General features: G+C 45.1%; 1 protein-coding gene across 6 annotated transcripts in view; it reads left to right on the top strand.

The window, feature by feature from the left end:
* The first annotated feature begins 449 nt into the window (after nucleotides 1-449).
* LOC135506997 (serine/threonine-protein kinase DCLK2-like) overlaps nucleotides 450-20,557 on the top strand; it is a 77,101-nt gene continuing 56,993 nt past the window's right edge. For all 6 annotated transcript variants that reach the window (XM_064926450.1, XM_064926451.1, XM_064926449.1 and 3 more), the window contains exons 1-2: nucleotides 450-1,505; nucleotides 18,853-19,208. In XM_064926450.1, the coding sequence (XP_064782522.1) occupies nucleotides 1,097-1,505; nucleotides 18,853-19,208 (765 nt within the window). In that variant the 5' untranslated portion in view covers nucleotides 450-1,096. The remainder of the gene's footprint in view (nucleotides 1,506-18,852; nucleotides 19,209-20,557) is intronic.

Below are 20,557 nucleotides of genomic sequence, written 5' to 3'. Positions count from 1 at the left end.
GCTGTTCTTGTCTATTAATGTTCTGTATTGTTTCATGTTTTGTGTGGATCCCAGGATGAGTGGCTGCTGCTTCAGCAACAGCTAATGGGGATCCTAATAAAATACTATGATAAAAAATACTTAATCAGGGTGTATCACTCTGTCTCAGACACCCTGATGAAGCCGTAAGCTGCTTCTCAACTTCCAAACCCACAAGAGTGGCTGGATTTGGCCATTAGCACCTATTTGTGGTTATAATTTTTCCTTTAACTTTTCGAGGGAAGGGTATTGCCTAATAAATACCTAAATGGCACATCAGAAATAATGACATAACAAATAAGTTCCAATTTAGGGGCCAAATTGCAGAATTGTACAAGGACTACCGTTAGGACCCTGAGGGGAAGCAGCATTCCCTCCCTCGTTGAATTGGATGACATGACTGGGATGGCCTCTCGTGCTACAGTGTTAGTGTTTAACGGTTCGTCCGTCAGAGAAAGGATGTGAGAAGAGGAGGAGGCTTGCGGTTTCTGTAGCAAGCATGCGGCTTTGTTAGATTCGGTGGATTTTGTACTCCGGCTTTACATGCAATGTATTTGTGTTACATGGAATTCGTTTTTCCCATTTGTGTTTTCTACCGGATACATTCTTATAGCTTGAAATCGAGTGTTTTCCTGTGCGGCTCGGTTCATTGGTAAACTAGCGGTTGCATCAGTTGACTGTCAATCAAGTCTCGGCTCTCTGCACCTGGTATTAATTTTAATTTGCCGGTGAATGTTTGTTGACATTGAGTTTTGGAGCAATCCTTTTCGTTTAGCTTTTGGTAACCGATAGCTTTTTCAATAACCGATAGTTTATTGTACAGCCTTATTGACAAGGTAAGATTGTAACCGTAACTCAGGCTACAGTACCCCTAGTTACATTAATAGCGGACTGTATCCCGGAAAATTACATCTTGACAGCGCAAGGAGGAACTAGCCTACAAGTAACTGTCCTCTCGATTACTGTATCAGTGATTGCCAAAGCGTTGTTTGACAGCTGTCTTTGGGAACGCGTTGGACAATAGGGCTTGCTTGGAGGAGCCATCTGCTATTGTTTTCTCCTGCGGATAGATCAACACATGAACATGTCGCTCAGCAGAAGTATTGAATGGGAACACTTTGAGGAACGGGACAAAACGCACCGTTCATCGCGGGCTAACGGCTCGGGATCCCAGTCAGGCTCCAGAGGCAACGGTCTCGTGCCCAGCCCGGCGCACAGCGCGCACTGTAGCTTTTACCGAACGCGCACGCTCCAGTCGCTCACCTCCGAGAAGAAAGCCAAAAAAGTGCGGTTCTACCGAAATGGGGACAAATACTTCAATGGTTTGGTGTATGCCGTGTCCAACGACCGTTTTAGGTCCTTAGACGCCCTGCTTATTGAGCTTACCCGGTCTCTCTCGGACAACGTCAACCTGCCTCAAGGTGTCCGGAGCATCTACACGGTGGACGGCGGCAAGAAGATCAGCAGCCTGGACGAGTTAGTGGAGGGTAAGGACACGCAGTTACCACCGGCCCCTTCGCCACACACACTGCTCAGTCCTACAAATGACATAATAAATCATGTAGAGATCATTACTCGCGCTTATTGATGAATGAGCTGAATGATCCAAGGTACTCATTATTAGATTTCACCTGACAGACTCCTATTCCTCAGGTTTAATCATACAATCTTATAAACAATGTCATGTCCTGCTTGTCATCAGAGTTCAAACAGCTGTTTCACATTGACTCCTTGTTCATACATATGCAGGTGTATTCTGCTATCAGCTTTCCCCTTGGGAAGAAGACTAGCTAATGCTGCATTATAGGTTTATTATACTACATTATAGCCTATTATACTACATACTAGCCGCATTATACTACATTATAGCCTATTATACTACATTATGTGATATAGTAGTATAATAAGGCTAATGTAGTTATGATATACTAGTATTATATAGGCCTATTATACTACATTATATGATATAGTAGTATATAATAAGGATATTATATTAATGTAGTTATGATATTATATAGTATTATAATAAGGCTATAATGTAGTTATAGTAGTATATTATATTATATAGTAGTTATGATATTATATTATATAAGGCTATAATGTAGTTATTATATTATATAGTAGTATAATAAGGCTATAATGTAGTTATGATATTATATGATATAGTATTATAATACGGCTATAATGTAGTTATGATATTATATTGTATAGTAGTATAATAAGGCTATAATGTGGTTATGATATTATATTATATAGTAGTATAATACGGCTATAATGTAGTTATTATATTATATAGTAGTATAATAAGGCTATAATGTAGTTATTATATTATATAGTAGTATAATAAGGCTATAATGTAGTTATTATATTATATAGTAGTATAATACGGCTATAATGTAGTTATGATATTATATGATATAGTAGTATAATAAGGCTATAATGTAGTTATGATATTATACGATATAGTAGTATAATACAGCTATAAGGGTACCTCCTGGGCACCTCTCCAAAACCTGTATGTATGTGTCTTTCGGAGGGGCTGGGTTAAAAGCGGAAGTCACATTTCGGTTGGACCTTGTGTGCAATTGACCAATAAAGTTATTTTAATTATACTACATTATAGCCTCCTTAGTAGGATTCAGGCCTATAGAGTATATGCCATGTAGAGATTGTCCTCTCTTAGGCATTTACAGTAAAGTCATATGTAAATAGAGTAAACAGGTTTACTACTGTAATGCAATTGTAACCCATGTAGTTAGTCATGGACATGCCTCTCAAACTCTAGGATACATGATGTCGCGTGTGGCTCAGTTGGTAGAGCATGGAGCAAGCACCAGGCTTGTGCGTTCTGTAAGTCGCTCTGGATAAGTGTGTCTGCTAAATGACTAGAATGTAAATTACATGTGGTTGAGAATCTTGAGATCATTAGTCTCTCTTGAATCAGCAGGACTTCCTTTTTGGTTAAGCAGTTGTGACACACACATGACCCAGTAGTAGTGTGCAGCCATAATAGAGAGAGAGTGTGTGTGTGTGTGTGTGTGATCCACACGCTGTAGTAGTAGGCAGCACAGTTTTCATGAATGTCCATCGCTCCTCCATTGATCTTAGAGCAGTGCGTGTGTTAGTGGGTGCTCTGGCTAGTGTTCTGTGCTTCATTGGCTGTTAAACCAGTCCTTAGAGTGATTGTTCACCCTCTGGGCATAAAACATGACGTGTCCCCCTCTGCACCCCGTTCATACCTCTGCCAATGATCTGTTCACTTTGAACATGATGAGGGAGAAGAATGGAAAAGGTCAACATTGAGGTGTAGAGGAAGCTGTTATTATAACTGTACTTATAGTCCAAATAAGATATGTACAACTACCTCCAATGGTCAGGTCATACCATTATTATATTACATGACTTATTAGCTCAGTCATTTCACAGGAATGCTTAATAAAGAATCATGTATATTGTCCCAACTGGACCCTACACAACTAAAGGCAAATGAATTCAGTAAGTTTGAAGTGTGTGAGTATTATTCCAGAAAAGTATGCAAAGGTTGAGAAATTTCAACATGACCTTCTTTACTTTACAGTAGATCTCTCTCCCTACTCAGTAGATTTGCTATATATAGACCTATAGAGCAATGGGGGCTGGTGGGAGGAGCTATAGGAGGACAGGCTCATTTTAATGGCTGGACTGGAATCAAAGGAGTGATGTCAAACGTATGGAAACCACATGTTTGACTCCGTGCCATTGATTCCATTCCAGCCATTAAAATGAACCTGTCTTCTTATAGCTCATTCCACCAGCCTCCACTGCTACACAGTGGCTCTGTCTGTGTGTGAGCCACTCTCTCCTCTCTGTGTCGCAGGCTGCAGCAGTGACAGTGGCCGGTGTCTGGGTAATACCTTAATCTTCATGTTGAGTTCTGCTGTCTGACTTGTGACCTCTCTACGATCCTGTCTTAGCGTGAAAGGTTACGGTTATCGCACCATGGTAGCTCTGTCATATTCAAATCAATCCACAGCAAAGAGAGATGAGTGTGGGACTTGTCTTTTCATTTGTATACTGCAGCTTATCTCCTGACTCCCGTTAGTCAGCACCTCCAGCTATAGGCTGTGATTTGTCTTTACTTCACTGCTGTCCTTTTCTCCTGACCCCTCTCTCCTCTCCTCCCCGTATATTCTCAGCTGACATCCTTCCTTCCTCCTTCCAAATATAAGCCTCTGCACTCGTTCCTCCGCCCATGTCCCCAGAGAGGAGGGGGTGGTAGATTTAGGTCAGCACCCAATCCCGTGGCTGGGGTACACATTGCATCACTTCTGGTTGGGCTGGCAGGAAGGAGAATGGGTGCTGCCGTGGGACAGTGAGTGTGGTAGAAGATGGACTGGCACCAACACATAGCCAGGCCTACTACTTCTGCCTCACCTCTGGATGTAATGTCTGTTTTCTGCCAAGTAACCATTCAGAGTGGAAGACGGAATCCTCCCGGCAGGCATCACACTTTCTCTGCTCTGATTTGAAAGGAAAGTGGGCCAACTCACTTTCTCTGGCTGTAATAACGTGTTGTTGTTCTCATCTTGGGGGTATTTGGGTTTATACTGCAGTAGGTATTAGAGGTTGACCGATTTAATTAGGGCCGATTTTAAGTTTTCATAACAATCGGTAATCGGCATTTTTGGACACCGATCATGGCCGATTACATTGCACTCCACAAGGAGACTGAGTGGCAGGCTGACTACCTGTTATGCGAGTGCAGCAAGGACCCAAGGTAGGGTGCTAGCTAGCATTAAACGTATCTTATAAAAAACAATCAATCTTAACATAATCACTAGTTAACTACACATGGTTGATGATATTCCTAGTTTATCTTGCTTGCCCTGCGTTGCATATAATCGATGTGGTGCCTGTTAATTTATCATTGAATCACAACCTACTTCGCCAAACAGGTGATTTAACAAGCGCATTTCTTGAATAAAGCACTGTCGTTGCAACAATGTGTACCTAACCATAAACATCAACGCCTTTCTTAAAATCAATACACAAGTATATATTTTTAAACCTGCATATTTAGTTAAAAATAATTCATGTTAGCAGGCAATGTTAAACTAGGGAAATTGTGTCACTTCTCTTGTGTTCACTGCACGCTGAGTCAGGGTATATGCAGCAGTTTGGGCCCCCTGGCTCGTTGCGAACTGTGTGAAGACAGCCAATTTCACCTTACGGGGATGATTTAACAAAAGCACATTAGCGAAAAAAGTACAATCGTTGCACGAATGTACCTAACCTAACATCAATGCCTTTCTTAAAATCAATACCCAGATGTATATATTTTTAAACCAGCATATTTAGTTAAAAGTAATTCATGTTAGCAGGCAATATTAAACTAGGGAAATTGTGTCACTTCTCTTGCGTTCATTGCACGCAGAGTCGGTGTATATGCAACAGTTTGGGCCGCCTGGCTCGTTGCAAACTAATTTGCCAGAATTTTACCTAATTATGACTGACATAACATTGAAGGTTGTGCAACGTAACAGCAATATTTAGACTTATGGATGCCACCCGTTAGATAAAATACGTAACGGCTCTGTATTTCACTGAAAGAATAAACGTTTTGTTTTCGAAATGATAGTTTCCGGGTTTTACCACATTAATGAACTAAGGCTCGTATTTCTGTGTGTTGTTATAATTAAGTCTATGATTTGATAGAGCAGCCTGACTGAGCGGTGGTAGGCAGCAGCAGGCTCGTAAGCATTCATTCAAACAGCACTTTACTATGTTTGCCAGCAGTTCTTAGCAATGCAAAGCATTAAGCTGTTTATGACTTCAAGCCTATCAACTCCCGAGATTAGGCTGGCAATACTGAAGTACCTATTAGAACATCCCAATAGTCAAAGGTATATGAAATACAAATGGTATAGAGAGAAATAGTCCTATAATATAATAACTACAACCTCAAACTTCTTACCTGGGAATATTGAAGACTGTTAAAAGAAACCACCAGCTTTCATATGTTCTCATGTTCTGAGCAAGGAACTTAAACGTTAGCTCTTTTCCATGGCACATATTGCACTTTTACTTTCTTCTCCAACACTTTGTTTTTGCATTATGTAAACCAAATTGAACATGTTTCATTATTTATTTGAGGCTAAATTGATTTTATTGATGTATTATATTAAGTTAAAATAGTGTTCATTATTCATTCAATATTATTGTAATTGTCATCATTATATATAGATATATCGGCCGATGAATTGGTATCGGTGTTGGAAAATCCTAATCGGTCGACCTCTAGTAGGTATAGTGGTCTGTGAGGTCATACTCTAGGTACTGTGGCTAATGAAGAGTTCCGTGTAGGTTTTACCTTATTATAGGAGTAGAGTTTGACTCTTCAGCCAATCCTATTGGACATTTGATATGGTGCTAGGTTTATGTTGGAACCCCTCTAACCATTCCATTCTTTCTACTGTAAAACAATGACTGGACTCAAGTCGTTCCATAAACAGTACACAGTTTGGGTTCCACTCAAGAACTCCCCTCTTTACTGTGGAGACTCCATTGGTCGGGATGATAAGTCCTAATTATCGTAGCCTCCTCAGTAACTTGTTTTGTCAGTGGGTTGCGGCTGTCCCCTTGTCCTCTTGCTGTGATGTGGAGAAATGGGGCACGGCTGTTGTCAGGTCACAGAGACAGGAGGAATGCAGTCAATCCGTCAGAGGAGCGTCTTGTCCTGGCTGTGAATGAGGCCTTTTGACTGGAGATGCTGGAGACCGAACACCAGAGTCTTGTCTTTGTGTACTCAGCCATCAAATGGATTTTGTGTGTGCGTGTGTGTGCTCCCAGCCCCATTGATTGAGGAATACTCGCCCAACCTGGCCTGTTGTGTGAACCTCATCAAACCTCAATAACCTCATCGCCCAGCCTGGCCTGTTGTGTGAACCTTCATATGTGATCCCTGGACGATGGTTGGATGGATGGGATTACCCTGTTACATCCACCACACTGTCTCTGCTGTAGTGTGCTTATTGAAATGACAGTGAGGCATTGGATTGGATCCAAACCAAGCCAAACCATGATAGTGGTCTTATGCTACACCGATTGTGTGCCATTTGAGGAGGACTTTCAATCAAATCACATGTAATTATAAAGCCCTTTTTACATCAGCCGATGTCACAAACCTAGCCTCAACGCCCCAAACAGCAAGCAATGCAGATGTAGAAGCACGGTGGCTAGGAAAAACTCCCTAGAAAGGCAGGAACCTAGGAAGAAACATAGAGAGGAACCAGGCTCTGAGGGGTGGCCAGGGTCAAATAATAATATTCACAGTGGTTGTAGAGGGTGCAACAGGTCAGCACTTCAGGAGTAAATGTCAGTTGACTTTTCACAGCCGATCATTTAGAGTGAGAGACAGAACTTAAATTCACACAGGACACTGGATAAGACAGGAGAAATACTCCAGATATAACAGACTGACCCTAGCCCCCCCCCCCCCCCCAATTATTGCAGCATAAATACTGGAGTCTGAGACAGGAGGGGTCGAGAGACACTGTGGCCCTGTCCGACGATACTCCACCGACAGGGCCAACCATGCAGGATATAACCCCACCCACATAACCCCAGCACAGCCCCCACACCACTAGAGGGATATCTTCACTAGAGGGATATCTTCAACCCACTGGTGAATTATGAATCACCTGACCCCGCGCTGGTCCTTTGATAAGATCCATTGTATGTAATAAGCTGATTGATTCAACATCAGACTTCACTCATGGGAAAACATTGCTTGTTTAGATGACACCATAGTGTTAGGGACTACGTCAGACAAACACATTCTCAATCCATGACCTCTCACTTACCCCACTGAGTGATGGCGTCTGTGTGTATTTGCTTAGTGATGGATCAGTGCACACACTGATGTATCTGCCCCCTCTCCTCCATAGTGACCAGCTGATGTTTGGTTAGGGAGCTGTTTAAGGGGATGTGATCTCAGCTGTGGTCCACATGAGGACCCGCTGTAGGGCCACTGAAGGGTATCACACACCCAGGGTCCGCTAACCTCTCTGGTGATGCTGCACCTGAGACCCCCCTCTCATCCCCACGGGTGTTAGGGACTGTCACCCCAGAGCCCCCTTCAGAAGGCCACCTCTGTTTCTCCAGGCGTTCTGATCTGAATTGATGATGGCTCCGGGTCTCATTTGGTGTCACCGTTTTCATCTGCTCGGGTCCCCCAGCTGTGGCCTAGCGTTGTTAATTAGCCTTTGTTTAATTGGTAGATGAATAAGGCGTCGTGGGACTCGCCGACTCGGAAGTCTCCTTCCTTCTGTCCTCTTCCTCCTCCTTTCCATCCCTTTTTATTTGTCTTAACGCAAATGAGAGGAACCATGAGAAGAGCAGTAGATAATACTGAAATGTCCAACATTAAAAGGTGGAAATGTCCAACATTAAAAGATTGATATAAACCTCAGGTCGATGGTCCTGGTTTAGGTTGATCTCAGCGTGGTGTTCTTATGACCAAAGGATCTTCATCGTTTTCAGTCGTAGGTCTTGAAAATAATGTTCTTCTGTCTCCACTGTGCAAGCTGTTCTTCTGTCTCCACGGTGACTCATTCAAATCAAATCAAATTTTATTTGTCACATACACATGGTTAGCAGATGTTAATGCGAGTGTAGCGAAATGCTTGTGCTTCTAGTTCCGACAATGCAGTAATAACCAACAAGTAATCTAGCTAACAATTCCAAAACTACTGTCTTATAGACACAAGTGGAAGGGGATAAAGAATATGTACATAAAGATATATGAATGAGTGATGGTACAGAGCGGCATAGGCAAGATACAGTAGATGGTATCGAGTACAGTATATACATATCAGATGAGTATGTAAACAAAGTGGCATAGTTAAAGTGGCTAGTGATACATGTATTACATAAAGATGCAGTAGATGATAGAGTACAGTATATACGTATACATATGAGATGAATAATGTAGGGTATGTAAACATATTAGATAGCATTGTTTAAAGAGGCTAGTGATATATATTTTACATAATTTCCCATCAATTCCCATTATTAAAGTGGCTGGAGTTTAGTCAGTGTGTTGGCAGCAGCCACTCAATGTTAGTGGTGGCTGTTTATAACAGTCTGATGGCCTTGAGATAGAAGCTGTTTTTCAGTCTCTCGGTCCCAGCTTTGATGCACCTGTACTGACCTTGCCTTCTGGATGATAGCGGGGTGAACAGGCAGTGGCTCGGGTGGTTGTTGTCCTTGATGATCTTTATGGCCTTCCTGTGACATCGGGTGGTGTAGGTGTCCTGGAGGGCAGGTAGTTTGCCCCCGGTGATGCGTTGTGCAGACCTCACTACCCTCTGGAGAGCCTTACGGTTGTGGGCGGAGCAGTTGCCGTACCAGGCGGTGATACAGCCTGACAGGATGCTCTCAATTGTGCATCTGTAGAAGTTTGTGAGTGCTTTTGGTGACAAGCCAAATTTCTTCAGCCTCCTGAGGTTGAAGAGGCGCTGCTGCGCCTTCTTCACGATGCTGTCTGTGTGGGTGGACCAATTCAGTTTGTCTGTGATGTGTACGCCGAGGAACTTAAAACTTACTACCCTCTCCACTACTGTTCCATCGATGTGGATCGGGGGGTGTTCCCTCTTCTGTTTCCTGAAGTCCACAATCATCTCCTTAGTTTTGTTGACGTTGAGTGTGAGGTTATTTTCCTGACACCACACTCCGAGGAACCCTCATCTCCTCCCTGTAGGTCGTCTCGTCGTTGTTGGTAATCAAGCCTACCACTGTTGTGTCGTCCGCAAACTTGATGATTGAGTTGGAGGCGTGCGTGGCCACGCAATTGTGGGTGAACAGGGAGTGCAGGAGAGGGCTCAGAACGCACCATTACATTTACATTTACATTTAAGTCATTTAGCAGACACTCTTATCCAGAGCGACTTACAAATTGGTGAATTCACCTTCTGACATCCAGTGGAACAGCCACTTTACAATAGTGCATCTAAATCATTAAGGGGGGGTGGTGAGAAGGATTACTTATCCTATCCTAGGTATTCCTTGAAGAGGTGGGGTTTCAGGTGTCTCCGGAAGGTGGTGATTGACTCCGCTGTCCTGGCGTCGTGAGGGAGTTTGTTCCACCATTGGGGGCCAGAGCAGCGAACAGTTTTGACTGGGCTGAGCGGGAACTGTACTTCCTCAATGGTAGGGAGCGAGCAGGCCAGAGGTGGATGAACGCAGTGCCCTTGCTTGGGTGTAGGGCCTGATCAGAGCCTGGAGGTACTGCGGTGCCGTTCCCCTCACTGCTCCGTAGGCAAGCACCATGGTCTTGTAGCGGATGCGAGCTTCAACTGGAAGCCAGTGGAGAGAGCGGAGGAGCGGGGTGACGTGAGAGAACTTGGGAAGGTTGAACACCAGACGGGCTGCGGCGTTCTGGATGAGTTGTAGGGGTTTAATGGCACAGGCAGGGAGCCCAGCCAACAGCGAGTTGCAGTAATCCAGACGGGAGATGACAAGTGCCTGGATTAGGACCTGCGCCGCTTCCTGTGTGAGGCAGGGTCGTACTCTGCGGATGTTGTAGAGCATGAACCTACAGGAACGGGCCACCGCCATGATGTTGGTTGAGAACGACAGGGTGTTGTCCAGGATCACGCCAAGGTTCTTAGCGCTCTGGGAGGAGGACACAATGGAGTTGTCAACCGTGATGGCGAGATCATGGAACGGGCAGTCCTTCCCCGGGAGGAAGAGCAGCTCCGTCTTGCCGAGGTTCAGCTTGAGGTGGTGATCCGTCATCCACACTGATATGTCTGCCAGACATGCAGAGATGCGGTCGCCACCTGGTCATCAGAAGGGGGAAAGGAGAAGATTAATTGTGTGTCGTCTGCATAGCAATGATAGGAGAGACCATGTGAGGTTATGACAGAGCCAAGTGACTTGGTGTATAGCGAGAATAGGAGAGGGCCTAGAACAGAGCCCTGGGGGACACCAGTGGTGAGAGCGCGTGGCGAGGAGACAGATTCTCGCCACGCCACCTGGTAGGAGCGACCTGTCAGGTAGGACGCAATCCAAGCGTGGGCCGCGCCGGAGATGCCCAACTCGGAGAGGGTGGAGAGGAGGATCTGATGGTTCACAGTATCGAAGGCAGCCGATAGGTCTAGAAGGATGAGCAGAGGAGAGAGAGTTAGCTTTAGCAGTGCGGAGCGCCTCCGTGATGCAGAGAAGAGCAGTCTCAGTTGAATGACTAGTCTTGAAACCTGACTGATTTGGATCAAGAAGGTCATTCTGAGAGAGATAGCGGGAGAGCTGGCCAAGGACGGCACGTTCAAGAGTTTTGGAAAGAAAAGAAAGAAGGGATACTGGTCTGTAGTTGTTGACATCGGAGGGATCGAGTGTAGGTTTTTTCAGAAGGGGTGCAACTCTCGCTCTCTTGAAGACGGAAGGGACGTAGCCAGCGGTCAGGGATGAGTTGATGAGCGAGGTGAGGTAAGGGAGAAGGTCCCCGGAAATGGTCTGGAGAAGAGAGGAGGGGATAGGGTCGAGCGGGCAGGTTGTTGGGCGGCCGGCCGTCACAAGAAGCGAGATTTCATCTGGAGAGAGAGGGGAGAAAGAGGTCAGAGCACAGGGTAGGGCAGTGTGAGCAGAACCAGCGGTGTCGTTTGACTTAGCAAACGAGGATCGGATGTCGTCGACCTTCTTTTCCAAATGGTTGACGAAGTCATCTGCAGAGAGGGAGGAGGGGGGGAGGGGGAGGAGGATTCAGGAGGGAGGAGAAGGTGGCAAAGAGCTTCCTAGGGTTAGAGGCAGATGCTTGGAATTTAGAGTGGTAGAAAGTGGCTTTAGCAGCAGAGACAGAGGAGGAAAATGTAGAGAGGAGGGAGTGAAAGGATGCCAGGTCCGGAATGACAAGTGGACTACACGTCTCGAATGTTCAGAAAGTTAAGCTTACGTAGCAAGAATCTTATTGACTGAAATGATTGAAATGATACAGTACTGCTGGAGTAGGCTAGCTGGTAGTGGCTGCGATGTTGACACTACACTAATCAAGTCGTTCCGTCGAGTGTAATAGTTTCTACAGTGCTGCTATTCGGGGGCTAGCTGGCTAGCTAGCAGGTTGATTGCGTTACGTTACTTTAAAAGAACGACAATAGCTGGCTAGCTAACCTAGAAAATCGCTCTAGGCTACACAATTGTCTTAGATACAAAGACGGCTATGTAGCTAGCTAGCTACGATCAAACAAAACAAACCGTTGTACTGTAATAGTTACTACAGTGCTGCTATTCGGGGGCTAGCTGGCTAGCTACGTTAAAAGAACGACAATAGCTGGCCAGCTAACCTAGAAAATCGCTCTAGGCTACACAATTGTCTTAGATACAAAGACGGCTATGTAGCTAGCTAGCTACGATCAAACAAAACAAACCGTTGTACTGTAATAGTTACTACAGTGCTGCTATTCGGGGGCTAGCTGGCTAGCTACGTTAGAAGAACGACAATAGCTGGCCAGCTAACCTAGAAAATCGCTCTAGACTACACAATTGTCTTAGATACAAAGACGGCTATGTAGCTGGCTAGCTACGATCAAACAAATCAAACCGTTGTACTGTAATGAAGTGAAATGAAAATGTGATACTACCTGTGGAGCGACGCGGAATGTTGACCGGGTAGTTGGAGTTCAATTCGGTAGAGGTTGGCTAGCTGTTGGCTAGCTAGCTAGCAGCATTTCCTACGTTAAGGACAACAAATAGCTGGCTAGCTAACCTCGGTAAATTAAGATAATCACTCTAAGTCTACACACTCTAAACTGCACAATTATCTTGGATACGAAGACAGCGAAGACAACTATGTAGCTAGCTGACACTACGCTAATCGAGTCGTTCAGTTGTGTAATAGTTTCTACAGTGCTAGTGGACAGTGGATGTTAGCTAGCTGCTTAGCTAGCTGCTGGGCAGATACGTTAGGACGACGAAATACGATAATTATGCAATTGTCGTTGATACAAAGACGGCTATGTAGCTGGCTAAGAAGAAATTGCTAAGATTAGACAAATCAAACCGTTGTACTATAACGATTGCGTTGAGCACCCTTGTGGGGCCCCAGTGTTGAGGATCAGCGGGGTGGAGATGTTGTTGCCTATCCTCACCACCTGGGGACAGCCCGTCAGGAAGTCCAGTACCCAGTTGCACAGGGCGGGGTCGAGACCCAGGGTCTCGAGCTTGATGACGAGCTTGGAGGGCACTATGGTGTTAAATGCCGAGCTGTAGTCGATGAACAGCATTCTCACGTAGGCATTCCTCTTGTCCAGATGGGTTAGGGCAGTGTACAGTGTGGTTGAGATTGCATCGTCTATGGACCTATTTGGGCGGTAAGCAAATTGGAGTGGGTCTAGGGTGTCAGGTAGGGTGGAGGTGATATGGTCCTTGACTAGTCTCTCAAAGCACTTCATGATGACGGAAGTGAGTGGTACGGGGTGGTAGTCGTTTAGCTCAGTTACGTTAGCTTTCTTGGGAACAGGAACAATGGTGGCCCTCTTGAAGCATGTGGGAACAACAGACTGGGATAGGGATTGATTGAATATGTCCGTAAACACACCAGCCAGCTGGTCTGCGCATGCTCTGAGGGCGCGGCTGGGGATGCCGTCTGGGCCTGCAGCCTTGCGAGGGTTAACACGTTTAAATGTTTTCCTCACGTTGGCTGCAGTGAAGGAGAGTCCGCATGTTTTGGTTGCGGGCAGTGTCAGTGGCACTGTATTGTCCTCAAAGCGGGCAAAAAAGTTATTTGGTCTGCCTGGGAGCAAGACATCCTGGTCCGTGACAGGGCTGGTTTTCTTTTTGTAATCCGTGATTGACTGTAGACCCTGCCACATACCTCTCGTGTCTGAGCCGTTGAATTGAGATTCCACTTTGTCTCTATACTGACGCTTAGCTTGTTTGATTGCCTTGCGGAGGTAATAGCTACACTGTTTGTATTCGGTCATGTTTCCGGTCACCTTGCCCTGATTAAAAGCAGTGGTTTGCGCTTTCAGTTTCACGTGAATGCTGCCATCAATCCACGGTTTCTGGTTTGGGAATGTTTTAATCGTTTCTATGGGAACAACATCTTCAACGCACGTTCTAATGAACTCGCTCACCGAATCAGCGTATTCGTCAATGTTGTTGTTTGATGCAATACGAAACATATCCCAGTCCACGTGATGGAAGCAGTCTTGGAGTGTGGAATCAGATTGGTCGGACCAGCGTTGAACAGACCTCACTGTTGTCTTCCTGTTCCTGGATGACTGACTGCTGAGAATAGGATATTTTGGTTATCAAATAATAAGAGCATGATTGACTGCATTAGGAAAAAAACCTCAAATTTACCTTGGCTTCTGTAAGCTTTCTATACGGTTCTATATGGATAGATTCTGTTCGTTCCCCTTCAGGTCCTTCAGATTCCCCTCTCTCCCTCTTGTACACACAATAACAATGTTTTCTCGCCTTTCTTAGTTAATTTAGCTGGATTTAGCATCACCTCTCTTTGAACATCTCTATCTCTTACATATAATAATGTTTTCTCACCTTAGTTCAGTTTAATTTTTAGACCTTATAGCAAGAACCACCTAGTCATCAGAAGCTAACCAGCTAATTCGCTACAAGCTTTTTAGTCATTGTTAGCCACTGCCAACGGCCTTTACCTTCTGCACAGGTACCAGCCCTTTTTTAAATATATAAAAAAATATATATATATATTTTTTAGCCTGGATAATACTCGCCAGCCTACAAGTAACGGACTGTCTCTCCACTACAACACCGGATTCCTGCCGTAAACCCTGGACCATTACTCCTGATCTTCACAGCTAGCTAGCACCCACCGAGTTACCCAGTACCGAAGCTATCCCTGAGGCCCACCTCCCGGCCTACTCAGTTGTTCACCCGGACTCCACCCAAACACCGCTAGAACACACTACTCCACCGGATCCTTGCCGTAAGCTCTGGACCTTGGCACCGGATCACCGCTGCTACCGAGTGGCTATAGTGGCTAACGCCCCTGCCCTGAAGCTAGCACCAGTTAGCCGTGAGCCAGGCACATGTCCCGGCTAGAAAACTAAATTACTACAACTACAATACCTCTTTCGCCATTTGGCTTAGATCCTTAGTCGACACGGCGCCCCGCCACACCACCACGACTATTCTGCCGACAAATACTCCGTCTGATGTGTCTTCAACCGGCCTCCGTCGGATGTCGGAACAGACGCTTCCACTAGCCCCGAGCTATTAACTTTAAACGCCGTGTCGCCGGACCCTATGATCACTTGGCTACATAGCTGATGCCTGCTGGACTGTCCATTAATCACGGTACTCCATTCTATTGATTTTTTGTTTATCTGTTGGCCCCAGCCACGAACTCAGGCCCTGTGTGTAGTTAACCGACCCTCTCCAACCAGGCATCACCATTTTAGCTGTTGTTGTTTTAGCTGATTAGCTGTTGTCTCACCCATTGTTGTCTTAGCTAGCTCTCCAAATCAACACCTGTGATTACTTTATGCCTCGCTGTATGTCTCTCTCATGTCAATATGCCTTGTATACTGTTGTTTAGGTTAGTTATCATTGTTTTAGTTTACAATGGAAGCCCTAGTTTCACTCATTATACCTCTGATACCTCCTTTGTCCCACCTCCCACACATGCGGTGACTTCACCCATTACATTTACATTTACATTTAAGTCATTTAGCAGACGCTCTTATCCAGAGCGACTTACAAATTGGTGAATTCACCTTCTGACATCATTATAACTAGCTTATCCAGAGATACCTCTCTTATCATCACTCAGTGCCTGGGCTTACCTCCCCACAACCCACCATAACCCTGTCTGCACATTATGCCCTGAATCTATTCTACCCCGCCCAGAAATCTGCTCCTTATATTATTTGTCCCCAACGCTCTAGGCGACCAGTTTTGATAGCCTTTAGCCGTACCCTCATCCTTCTCCTTCTCTGTTCCTCGGGTGATGTGGAGGTAAACCCAGGCCCTGCGTGTCCCCAGGCACCCTCATTTGTTGACTTCTGTGATCGAAAAAGCCTTGGTTTTATACATGTCAACATCAGAAGCCTCCTCCCTAAGTTTGTTTTACTGCTTTAGCATACTCCACCAACCCTGATGTCCTTGCCATGTCTGAATCCTGGCTTAGGAAGACCACCAACAATTCTGAGATTTCCATACCCAACTACAACATTTTCCGTCAAGATAGAACTGCCAAAGGGGGAGGAGTTGCAATCTACTGCAGACATAGCTTGCAAAGTTCCGTCATACTTTCCAGGTCTATACCCAAACAGTTTGAACTTCTAATTTAAAAAATGTACCTCTCCAGAAATAAGTCTCTCACTGTTACCGCCTGCTATCGACCCTCCTTTCAATCAGGATCTCAGAGATCATTGCCTGTATCCACTATGGGTCCGCGGTCAAACGACCACCCCTCATCACTGTCAAATGCTCCCTAAAACACTTCTGCGAGCAGGCCTTTCTAATCGACCTGGCCTGGGTATCCTGGAAGGATATTGACCTCATCCCGTCAGTTGAGGATGCCTGGTCATTCTTTAAAAGTAATTTCATCACCATCTTAGATAAACATGCCCGTTCAAAAAATGCAAAACTAAGCACAGATATAGCCCTTGGTTCACTCCAGACCTGAATGCCATTGACCAGCACAAAAACATCCTGTGACGGACTGCAATAGCATCGAATAGTCCCCGCAATATGCAGCTGTTCAGGGAAGTCAGGAACCAATACACGCAGTCAGTCAGGAAAGCAAAGGATAGCTTTTTCAAGCAGAAATTCGCATCCTGTAGCTCTAACTCCAAAAGGTTTTGGGACACTGTAAATTCCATGGAGAACAAGAGCACCTCCTCCCAGCTGCCCACTGCACTGAGGCTAGGTAACAAGGTCACCACTGATAAATCCACGATAATCGAACATTTTAATAAGCATTTCTCAACGGCTGGTCATGCCTTCCTCCTGGCTACTCCAACCCCGGCCAACAGCTCCCCCCCCCGCAGCTACTCGCCCAAGCCTCCCCAGCTTCTCCTTCACCCAAATCCAGACAGCAGATGTTCTGAAAGAGCTGCAAAACCTGGACCCGTATAAATCAGCTGGGCTAGACAATCTGGACCCTCTCTTTCTAACACTATCCGCCGCCATTGTTGCAACCACTATTACCAACCTGTTCAACCTCTCGTATCGTCCGAGATCCCTAAAGATTGGAAAGCTGCCGCGGTCATCAAAGGGGGTGACACCCTAGACCCAAGCTGTTACAGACCTTTATCCATCCTGCCCTTCCTATCTAAAGTCTTCGAAAGCCAAGTTAGTTAGCAGATCACTGACCATTTAGAATCCCACCGTACCTTCTCCGCTGTGCAATCTGGCTTCCGAGCCGGTCACGGGTGCACCTCAGCCACGCTCAAGGTCCTAAACGATATCAAACCGCCATCAAAAAAAAAGACAGTACTGTGCAGCCGTCTTCATCGACCTGGCCAAGGCTTTCGGCTCTGTCGATCACTGTATTCTTATCGGCAGACTCAATAACCTTGGTTTTTCTAATGACTGCCTCGCCTGGTTCACCAACAACTTTGCAGACAGAGTTCAGTGTGTCAAATCGGAGGGCATGTTGTCCGGACCTCTGGCAGTCTCTATGGGGGTACCACAGGGTTCAATTCTCGGGCCGACTCTTCTCTGTATATATCAATGATGTCGCTTTTGCTGCGGGCGATTCCCTGATCCACCTCTACGCAGACGACACCATTCTGTATACTTCTGGCCCTTCCTTGGACACTATGCTAACTAACCTCCAAACGAGCTTCAATGCCATACAGCACTCCTTCCGTGGCCTCCAACTGCTCTTAAACGCTAGTAAAACCAAATGCATGCTTTTCAACCGTTCGCTGCGCGCACCCGCCCGACCGACTAGCATCACCACCCTGGACGGTTCCGACCTAGAATATGTGGACAACTATAAATACCTAGGTGTCTGGAGAGACTGTAAACTCTCCTTCCAGACTCATATTAAACATCTCCAATCCAAAATCAAATCTAGAATCAGCTTTCTATTTCGCAATAAAGCCTCATTCACTCACACTGCCAAACTTACCCTAGTAAAACTGACTATCCCACCAAACCTCAAAAATCTACAAAATAGATTAGAGGGATAGAAAGTTTAGAGGGACGGCCAGGTCTTGGTAGATTTCCAGTGGTCTGATACTCCTTCCATTTCAATATTATCGCTTGCACAGTGCTCCTTGGGATGTTTAAAGCTTGGGAAATATTTTTGTATCCAAATCCGGCTTTAAACTTCTTCACAACAGTATCTCGGACCTGCCTGGTGTGTTCCTTGTTCTTCATGATGCTCTCTGCGCTTTTAACGGACCTCTGAGACTATCACAGTGCAGGTGCATTTATACAGAGACTTGATTACACACAGGTGGATTGTATTTATCATCATTAGTCATTTAGGTCAACATTGGATCATTCAGAGATCCTCACTGAACTTCTGGAGAGAGTTTGCTGCACTGAAAGTAAAGGGGCTGAATAATTTTGCACGCCCAATTTTTCAGTTTTTGATTTGTTAAAAAAGTTTGAAATATCCAATAAATGTCGTTCCACTTCATGATTGTGTCCCACTTGTTGTTGATTCTTCACAAAAAAAATACAGTTTTATATCTTTATGTTTGAAGCCTGAAATGTGGAAAAAGGTCGCAAAGTTCAATGGGGCCGAATACTTTCGCAAGGCACTGGGTATATACATATATATATATATATATATATATATATATTTTTTTTTTAAAGAAGCTTAAATTCTAACTAGTTCTCCCCTCTTCCTCCCTTTAGGTGAGAGCTACGTGTGTGCCTCCAACGAGCCTTACCGCCGAGTGGACTATACCAAGAACATTAACCCTAACTGGTCAGTGGGCATCAAGGCCGGCCAGTCCCGCTCCCTGTCCTCCCTCAGCACCCTGGTAAAGGGCGAGCTGCAGCGTAGCGAGGCCAGCCTGGGCACCAGAGACTTCATCAAGCCCAAGCTGGTGACGGTCATCCGCAGCGGGGTCAAGCCCAGGAAGGCTGTGAGGATCCTGCTGAATAAGAAGACGGCCCACTCCTTCGAACAGGTGCTGACCGACATCACGGACGCCATCAAGCTGGACTCCGGGGCGGTCAAACGGCTCTACACACTGGAGGGAAAACAGGTAAGATGGTAGTAATTCTGTAGATGCAACAACATGGTTACTTCCTATAGCACAGAGTCTCAACTCCAATCCTGAGGTATATGATGTGGTTATTTAGCCATTTCTTTCCTTCTCCTAAATGGCTTACAGACAGTTGTGTTCAACATATGTGGCCCATGCAGCAATCAAACCCTAAACCTTCATGTTGCAAGCAATGAATAACGATACTTCAGGGGCTCTATATTAGAGTATGTTGGGTTAAACCCAACACTGCACTGGAGATGGGAATCAGTACCCGATGGGATTTCCATATTGAGTTCTCTGGTCAAAGGTGTTATCTATAGCATAGATGCTTCATGATTTATGAGTTTCAGCTGTATCAGCACAACCGTTATACTATCGCTAATCAACACAAACACAATGGTGCACTACAAGTATTTCCATGAGAGTCGACCAAATCAACAAACGTCATGCTTTGTTTGGAATACAGTGTTTGGTTTTGGCCAGACATAATGGGACCCATCTCATCCAAAATGTTGACTCAGGTTTGCCAATAAACACCTGGATGATCATCAAGACTCTTGGAAGAATGTTCTATGGACAGATGAGTCAAAAGTATAACTTGGGTCCCATTATGCTTGGTGAAAACCAAACACTGCATTGCACAGTAAGAACCTCATACCAATGGTCAAGCATGGTGGTGGTAGTGTGATAGTTTGGTGATGCTTTGCTGCCTCAGGACCTGGACGACTTGCCTTAATAGAAGGAACCATGAATTCTGCTCTGTAGCAGAGAATTCTACAGGAGAATGTCAGGCCATCCGCCTGTGAGCTGAAGCACAGATGGGTCATGCAGCAAGACAATGATCCAAAACACAAAATTAAGTCTACATGAAAATGGCAAAAAAGCAACAAAGGACGTTTTGGAATGGCCAGACCTAATCCCAATTGAGATGCTGTGGCAGGACTTGAAACGAGCAGCCCAGGATTATGCAGTGTGTTAGTTATCAAGAACGTTTGCTTTGCATTTCCCCCCAGCTTAGTTTAGATTGGTGTTAAAGCAGTTCTGCATGGAGGGGTGGGCCAAAATTCCTCCACGTGACATGAGACTGATCAACAACTATAGGAAGCATTTGGTTGGAGCCATTGCAGCTAAAGGTGGCACAACCGGTTATAAGGGGGAAATTACTTTCACACAGGGGCATTGGGTGTTGCATAACGTTGTTTATGAAATAAATGAAATAAGTATGTCATTGTTGTATTATGTGTTCACTCAGGTTCCCTTTATCTATTTTTAGGGTTTTGGTTGAAGATCTGATAAAATTCAGTATCAACAATGTGCAAAAGTAGAGGAAAGGAGGCAAATACTTT

This window comes from Oncorhynchus masou, chromosome 20, assembly GCF_036934945.1.
Source record: "Oncorhynchus masou masou isolate Uvic2021 chromosome 20, UVic_Omas_1.1, whole genome shotgun sequence".
Taxonomy (NCBI): Eukaryota; Metazoa; Chordata; class Actinopteri; order Salmoniformes; family Salmonidae; genus Oncorhynchus; species Oncorhynchus masou.
Note: the sequence above shows the minus strand (reverse complement) of the source record. Positions and strands in the feature narration are given on the sequence as shown.